Source organism: Thunnus maccoyii, chromosome 2 (assembly GCF_910596095.1).
Source record: "Thunnus maccoyii chromosome 2, fThuMac1.1, whole genome shotgun sequence".
Lineage (NCBI taxonomy): Eukaryota > Metazoa > Chordata > Actinopteri > Scombriformes > Scombridae > Thunnus > Thunnus maccoyii.
The window spans coordinates 31,073,209-31,081,241 of NC_056534.1; the positions used below are offsets into that span (position 1 = coordinate 31,073,209).

The window sequence follows — 8,033 nt, forward strand, 5'->3', positions numbered from 1 at the left end:
CTACTGTTGGGTAATTTATCCTCTGGCTAAAAATAGTTCCTAAGTCATGTTTTTTTACATAGTACTTGTTGTGACAGAGTAGAGCAGAATATAACATGCAATCACCATCTTACAAACTGTATTTGCTTGACATATTGTCCATGTGTTATTTATTTATGTTCAAACCAGGAAAGTTATTTAAACCAGGAGATTTAAATGTAGTATATTAAATTTGTCATAACTTTGGTTGGCCTAATAATTTATATACAGTAGGTTATTGTGGCTATATGATAACTGACTGCTTTCTTCATGCACCCATTTGTAGCTTCTATGCAAATTAGTTAAAGGTGCATTTGATGAAATCAGGTGTTACTGGTTAATATTTAACCTTTCTTAACAAAACATGTATTTTGCATAATACCATTTTACTATATTTAGTGATCAATGCTTATTTAATCAAAACTGACATTTTCTACTTATTCCTGACCCACTAGCCTTCCTAGCACAGTATATTTTTATATGATGGATTTCATTCATCTTTCTGAGAAGCTGAAACACGACACTGGCAGGCTCAGATACAAATCTGACTCGCTCAGTTTGAATCCACTCCTACTGCGTCTGAATGATGAGCAAGCGAGCACAAGACAAAAACTCTGGATAAGTCAGAGGCACCCCGGGTTCTTCAAATCTATGAAAGGCATGCTCATGTACAGGAGCATTCACAGTCACAACTCACAAGCAAATTATCAGCATGAGCAAAACTGAGCTCCACGTATACAAACAAAACATTGTGAGCAGCACAGCTTATCTGCTCACTGACAGGACAGACATACTGATAAGGGCTATACAGTGGGCACAGTAGTGTAACAGACAAATGAGTGAAGTGTGTCTGAGTGAAGTGTGCACCACAAGTATTTTTCTACCTGATATTCCTTTATTTAGTGTTTTGATGATGGTGGGTTGTTGTCTATGTCAATCCAAAATCTTCTATATGTGTTCATTTGTGATGTGGTTACTGTGAAGACCATCGCATATGATTCACATCATTTTCAAACTCATCAATCCATTCAGTGACCCGTCATGACTTACAGTTTATTATTTATTATGTTCCTCCACTAATTCATTCAAGCTTTTATTCTAATTTGTCTATAGATGGAAGACAAATTAAATCCATATGCTCAGTGAAAGTGGTATCTGTCGTCAACAGTAAAGGTTGTTACTTCCAATCACATCATCTGAAGGTAAATTACAGTCATTATTGTTACTGTCATATGAATTAAATTACATTTTGCACTGAAATACACACATGACATTCCAAACTATAGTTAACAACATGAGTATTAAACAACATTGCTTTTAATGTGTTTTAAAATTGTAAGAAGTGACCTGACCTGCACGTGTAGTGCATGAGCTCATGTGATTGGCTGCTGGCATGGTAAAGCAGGTGCCTCGTTCACACCTTGTACTCAATTACCAATCAGAGGTTCTTTACGCGCGCGTAACGCCGTGCTCTGTTGTATTTTACGTTATTGCAAAGTCAACAACTCGATCATCGGTCCGACGGAGTCTGGCAGACAAGAAAAAAACAAAAAACTAAAGGAGCTAGAATGAACGATATGGTTTGGGGACTCTATTGTCATCTGCCGCGCTTCATGGAGTCGGATAGCAAAAGTTTCCAGCCCTGGAGAGACTACATGGGACTGTCGGATGCAATCCGAGAGATGCTGCGCCGGAACAGCGATACCAAGTCCTCAGTGCCAGCCTCCAGTGCTCCGCAACCAGAATCTGATGATGTTTGTGAGGCTTTGGGGTCCGTGCGCATTAACGCACTTAGTCAAAGCGGCGACCTCGGGGCAGACTGTGCGCCAGATCTTTCTGTTGAACCCAAACCATCAGGCTATTTTGCTCATAAGCAGCCAGCTGATGGCCAGTGGGACGCACTACATGCTTGTTCTGCTGAGGATTTAAAGCCAGTGTCAAGACCAGCGAGCGCCCGGGGGCCAAAGGACCGCAAGAAGACTACCCGTTTCAAAACACCTGAGCCGCCTGCGTCACCTCCATCATCTCAGCGCATGTTCTGCAGTTTCTGCAAACACAACGGGGAGTCTGATTTGGTGTATGGATCCCACTGGCTGAAGAACCAGGCCGGAGAAGTTTTGTGTCCCTACTTGCGGCAGTATGTGTGTCCACTTTGCGGGGCCACAGGGGCCAAAGCTCACACTAAGCGCTTCTGTCCCAAAGTGGACAGCGCGTACAGCTCCGTGTACGCCAAGTCCAGACGCTGAACCAGCAGCTGGCAGGTAGAGAGAAGACTGCACAGAAGGCTGACTCCTTTTCTCAAAAAATAATATTTTATTTATTAGCACGTGTGTGTGTGTTTTCGCTTTTGTGTGTGTTGAACAAACTTTTTGGTTTTATTTGCATGCTTTGGCACGTTTGCTGTGTAGCCTTCTAAATGTTTTTGAGCTGGTCTTTCTGCTGCCTTAACACTGGAAAGTACTTTGGAGAATTAACGACTGCCAGATATGTTTGGGAGGAGAAAAAAACGTTTCAGTGGAAAATGTGTTTGTTTCACATATTTTAAAAAAAACTTTATAAAACGTATTACACGTACTACAGTATGTAAACATCATCTGACCTCGTTAGCATTTTACATTTTTAAAATATGAGTGACTTGTTCTTGTTCTGAGATGTGTGGGTAAATCCCTGTTCTTGAGGCATGTTGTTTTATTTTGAGTATTGTGCGTGTGGCTCTTCTGAGAATGCCATTACAGCTTTTCTCACTTTTGTGAATATTTCTGTGAGAATACTCTTGTTATAAATGTCTAAATTGATACAGCTGTGTTTGTATTCTTTGTCATTTTTGAAATTGATGACGGAACTGAAGCCAGCCATGCAGGGAAGATTTACCTCCGGATATCTCAATGCTCTTTTGAATCACTGGAATGAAATGTAATGCCAGACCATAATAATACTCACATTACAGACTTAATAAACATCATTTATCTTTTATTTAGAGAGAATCTGAACAATGAAGCCATTAAACTGAACATCCCAGATGTTATGATACAAGAAGAATTTTGAGATCATCTGGACTTATAGTGAAAAATTAAAGGTTTGTACAGTTGCACAAGCGCCTGCGTTACCCATGAACCCCTGGGTCAACAGTAAGATCAGGAGGGGACGGGTACTTCGACCAAACCCTCAACGTGCAGAGCTCCTTGAACTTTTACTGCCACGCCGCAGGTTTTCAAGCTCTCTGTGAGTGGCCATTACAGTTCGACTGTAAGAAAACAATGAGAACAAATTCAGGTTAGTTTTGTCAACATTTCAGTAACTTTTTGTGCAACCAGTTTTACTTTTGACATCAAAACGGATGCATCCAGTCAGTTTGAGGATGTTAAGTAAGTGAATTACAGAGAAATGGGAAATTGGAGGTGAGGAACTCATACATTCATTATACTGAGGTAAAAGCTGTTCCACAAGTTTTAGTTAATATTAGGAGAATGCATTATCGCCAGAAATATATTTTGTGCACTTTTATTGTAAATTCCTTCTTATTATATATTACCTATTTTATTACCAACCTTTTCACAACAAATTAGACTACCATCTGCATATTTTTATTGTTAGTATTCCCCCAGATCAGCCAAATGTCACAGTTTTCTCAAACCTACATATTTTTTCCCTCGATTGATTTTTATTTTTTGCTAATAATTTGTAAATTTAGGTAGGGAAACTTGTATTTTGGTTCCAACGAAACTTATAGTATATCAGTTTGATTCAAAGCCCAGAGTTTCTCTCAGTTTTACCCACTCATCCACACCAAAACTTAAAAACCTTCAGGGCTGGACCAGGCAAGGTGCATTAACCCTGGGTCCGCCTCTGCAAAAGGTGCCAAGAAGTCTACAGCTGAAAAAGCTGACACCACACACCAGCCAATCAGAGCACAGAGGTGGGCGTGAAGAGGCTAAAACTGACCAATGGCATTATAAGTCAAAAGTTCAACTCTGGGTGGAGAGACATGCAGGAGCTGAATGCAGAGCAGGTTAGAGGAAAGGACAGAGATGCAAAAGAAGAGAAGGGAACTAAAAAATAGATCAAATATGAAAGGCGACTGGTTGTTACTAACTTCAGAGAGGAGAGTTCCCTGATGAGCCCGCAGATTAGGTCTGTGGCATCTTCATTACAGTGTGAGGAACCAAGATCTCCATCCTTGTCCATCACTTCCTCCTCACTGGACGGAGGAAGAGAAAGTGAAAAGTTGGTGTCTACATGTTTGTAATAAATCCTAAATTTGAGCAGGAAGGAATGAAAGAAAATTAAACAAGTCTATCTGACAATCTGATGTTTCTTTCCTTGTTAACAACTTTTGATGTGTGAAAGGAGATCTATCTTCCCTTCCTGCTCTTTCTACACTTAGTTACCTTCACTGGGCATTTATTTTCAGAACCAGTCTGCCTCTCACACAATCCCCTCCCCCAACCCTCACCTTCTTCACATTATTATCAGAGTTCTTGTAGGATTTAACTCCCCTTCCCTACTTCCTTACATCCAAACAATGGTGTTCAGCTGCGAGTCCGACACGTAATCTAAGCATCCAGGTCCAAACGGGTCAGTGGTGTCCCTTGTCTGAGGGTCCTCCACATTCATAGTAGGACTAGTGGCATGTTCAGGATCACACTATGTGCAACAAATATAAACAAACAAACATTCTGCCTGTTTATACAGTTAAAAATATCTGCAATAAGATACATTTTAGTCACTTCTAGGAGTGGATGAAATCATAGAACCATCATAAAACAATTTGGTGATGTTAATGTTTTAATTTTGATGAGTGTCAGTTTTGTCTTAAAATTAAACTCATTCAACTGATTGTCAGATGTTTATTAAAGCTAAAACAATGTTAATTATGTTTGTAGCTACATTTGTAATTGTGATTTACAGTAAGGTTACACCCAATGATTATGTTGATTTTTTTTTTCAATTGATTCATTGTTCAGGCTATAAAATGTCAGGAAATAGTCAATAACATCCATCACAGTTTAAAGAGCTCATGGTGACATCAGCAAATTGCTCATTTTGTCTGAACAACTGACCACAACCCAAAGATATTTAATTTGCGATCATATAAAACAGATCAGAGCAACAAACTGTCACATTTGAGAAGCTGGAGCCAGAAATTTTCTTTGGTAAATGACTGCTTAATTGTTTTTGTGTTTTTTTCTATTTTCTCACGATTTCCATTATGATGAATTGTTTCAGCCCTAATTTACATTACTGTTGCTGGTGCATTAGTAACATACACTGCACAATTATGTGATGTGGCAAAGGGATCACACTAAATGCAAAAAACCCAGAAAAGCTGCATTAATGATATAATATGTCCTGAATATCACTGACTGACAGACACTTCAGAGCATAACTGCCTAAAAACATGACGGCTGTTTATTTGAATCAATACCTCTGACAGTCTCAACAAAATTTAACATTATGAGCTTCACTTTATTCTGCTTTATTCTGTTTCCTCCCCTATCGACCCTGGTTTTTAGGTTCTGGTATCACTACTCACACTGCCTTCCCTCTCTGAACTACCAGGGGTCTCTGCAGCCCGGCAGAGCTCCAGAGAGCCACAGTTGAATCCTTCTTGCTGGGTGTCTGTGGATGAAGCCCCTGCTTTGGCTCTGTCACCGTCCCCAGCATCACCAGTCATCTCTTCCTTAGTCCCATTTCTTGTTATGGTCACACTACACACCTGCAGAGGGGCAGCTTCACTCCCATCCTTCTGTTTCTCAGTCTCCTCATTCTGAGATGGATTAGCGTAAGAAGTTGCTACTTCTGCCGACTCATCTTCCCCGTCTTCTGTTTGTTTCTGATATATTTCAGCCATAATCTCAGCTGTGCTGCCTTCAAGTTCTTGTTGCTCCGGATTTCCCAAATGTGCCTCCTCTTTCTCTGCGGGTTCAGCCTCACAACTTTTTCCGTCTGAGCAGCCTGGATCACAGACAGTACTGGTCCCATATGAGGTAGAGACAGTGACATGGACTTCAGTTTCTGCTCTGTGTGTTAAAAAACAATGTTATCGTCAAAGTTGGAAGTAATTTCATTTTAATTGAACTTGACTTAAGATTTCACTGAGGCAGTGTATTCAGTTACAGAGTGCAGATATTACTTGTTAGCAAGAAAGATCATATTTTGCACTTTTATATTATCATTTCTATTTGTTTCTAAATTGAATTGCCTCAGTGTCTTAAAGTTGTAACCATTCATATATTTAAAAACGCTACTTAGTAACCTTTATTCTGTGTAAACTTTGAATGAGCCATACTTTTAGTTTTACTCAAATACATTTTTAAACCTAATAAAGTAAAATATCATTGATCTAACAGTACTCGATGAGCATATGATGTAATGATTTAGACCACTGGTGTTGTCATGACAATGCAGAAATGAAACTTAGAATCGAAAAACTAAGATATTAAACATTTAATTTGGATTCCTCACTACATTATCATGACCTGTCAATCCCTTCACAGTGACTGGACTGAAGTTTTATCTCTGCCTCTCTCAGCTCTGCGACGCTGGCTGCCGGGATGGGTGGAGGTGAAGATATAATCTCTTCCTGAGCCGATAGTTCAGCTTTATTATGGCACATCTGCCTCTCAACTCTCTCCAGTCTGTTTTGCCCATTTTCAAGCTTTTGCGTCTGTGGAAAATGACTCCGCTCCCTCTCTGTCAAACCACACATTCCCATCCTTGGCTTCTTTTTGACTGGCAATCCCGCAATTTCCTCCTTTGTGATTTCCTTGACATCAACCATGCGCACGTCTTGGCTGGTTTCTTGGTTTCTCTCCAAATCACAGTGAGAATTTTCTGTTGCACCAAGTTGTTCTTCCAAAGCAGTTCCACAGGATTCATCAGCCTCTTCGGAGGTTGGGAGAAAAACCTGTAGTTTATCAGTGCACGTTTGAGATGCCAACTTGTTACATTCCTCTGCTGTTATTTCCTCCTTGTCCTTCCCCTTCTTGCTGGTATCATTTTCAGTATGTACTCTAAAGCTCTCCAGCTGAGAATCATGTTTTTCTTCTGTGGAGGCATCTTGTTGCTGTTCTGCTGCCTGATCCTGTTGAGATGAAGTCATAGATTCCTGGAGAAGAGACTGGGGACGCTGTAGTGGCGAGGCAGCCGCTGCTCTATTATTACCTTCAGTGTCCTGAAATTGAGAAGAAAGATTGTTTAACAATTGGGTTGAGAAAGATGTAAATGTGTGTTCTGCTTCTTTTATTGGACATTTTTTTCAATTACCCAAATTACCTGTTGATGGTCAGAGGCCCGAACATCATCAGTCAGGAAAACTTCATCACTTGGACATTCCCTCTTCCTTGACCTGAGTGACCGAGGCTGGGGCAGTGCTAAACTGTCTTAATACATGAATGACAAAAAAAGATTCATTAAATACTGTGATGGGGAATCAGTGTAGCTGATTAATATTTAAAACTGGGTATCACACAATCATACACTTATTTCTGCTTAGTAGTAACACACCTAAGTCTCCTTTACCGCTGCTGCTGATCTTTGCTCTCCCTTTGGCCATCTCCTCTTACAAAAGCATCACAATAAGTTAAATTACTTAAAAACATAACATGTAACAATAACAATAACCTATATAGAAACAAAAAATACTGTTTCCTACTGGTATGCTTTTATCTTGATGGTTAACTTATAGCCAGCTAACTACAATTTATGACGTTTTTTCCTCAAAATAGTGAATGTAGCTAGTTAGTAGGCAGCTAGCTAACATCAGTTAATAATTTACCCAGACTGCACTGAAAACTGAAGATATGAGTTGTGTGTTTGGTTTAAAAAACTTTTTTCTTTTTCTCTTTTTTTTTGCTGTAACTGGTGGACAAACTGTCAGTTAACATGTTTTTCCCACCGTCACACAACTACCCACCTGAACCTGAACCGCCGACCAGTGGAATTGTAACAGACGTTGATGTTTTACGTCAGTAGCCGTAAAGCGAGATGCGTGGTTGCCATGGGAGACGTAAATG

The 8,033-nt window shown here is 39.8% G+C and overlaps 2 protein-coding genes across 5 annotated transcripts; one reads left to right on the top strand and one right to left on the bottom strand.

Annotated features, from left to right (window-relative positions):
• The first annotated feature begins 1,436 nt into the window (after positions 1-1,436).
• On the top strand, positions 1,437-2,813 carry nanos3 (nanos homolog 3). Its single transcript, XM_042429514.1, has one exon. It carries the CDS (start codon positions 1,587-1,589, stop codon positions 2,262-2,264), a length of 678 nt encoding a protein of 225 aa, XP_042285448.1. The 5' UTR covers positions 1,437-1,586; the 3' UTR covers positions 2,265-2,813.
• A 158-nt stretch (positions 2,814-2,971) lies between these two features.
• On the bottom strand, positions 2,972-8,017 carry LOC121909082. 4 transcript variants are annotated; one of them, XM_042429485.1, is made up of 8 exons: positions 7,934-8,017; positions 7,525-7,573; positions 7,294-7,400; positions 6,498-7,192; positions 5,552-6,038; positions 4,532-4,662; positions 4,112-4,216; positions 2,972-3,262 (listed from the first exon to the last, which is right to left on the bottom strand). In XM_042429485.1, exons 2-8 carry the CDS (start codon positions 7,571-7,573, stop codon positions 3,184-3,186), a joined length of 1,653 nt encoding a protein of 550 aa, XP_042285419.1. In that variant the 5' UTR covers positions 7,934-8,017; the 3' UTR covers positions 2,972-3,183. The 4 variants fall into 4 exon arrangements, with proteins under 4 accessions (XP_042285419.1, XP_042285427.1, XP_042285437.1 ...); XM_042429493.1 differs by having other exon boundaries at positions 7,525-7,576; positions 7,934-8,005; XM_042429503.1 differs by lacking the exon at positions 7,934-8,017 and adding an exon at positions 7,796-7,927.
• Between the last annotated feature and the right edge of the window lie 16 nt (positions 8,018-8,033).

Bases quoted from the DNA above. Each gene is read 5' to 3' on its own strand.
- nanos3 (XM_042429514.1), top strand. From the start codon at position 1,587: ATGAACGATATGGTTTGGGGACTCTATTGTCATCTGCCGCGCTTCATG.
- LOC121909082 (XM_042429485.1), bottom strand. From the start codon at position 7,573: ATGGCCAAAGGGAGAGCAAAGATCAGCAGCAGCGGTAAAGGAGACTTA. The intron at 7,193-7,293 runs GTAATTTGGGTA...TCTCAATTTCAG, and splicing joins GGGCCTCTGACCATCAACAG to GACACTGAAGGTAATAATAG. The intron at 3,263-4,111 runs GTTAGTAACAAC...GTTTTCTTACAG, and splicing joins AGGGAACTCTCCTCTCTGAA to TCGAACTGTAATGGCCACTC.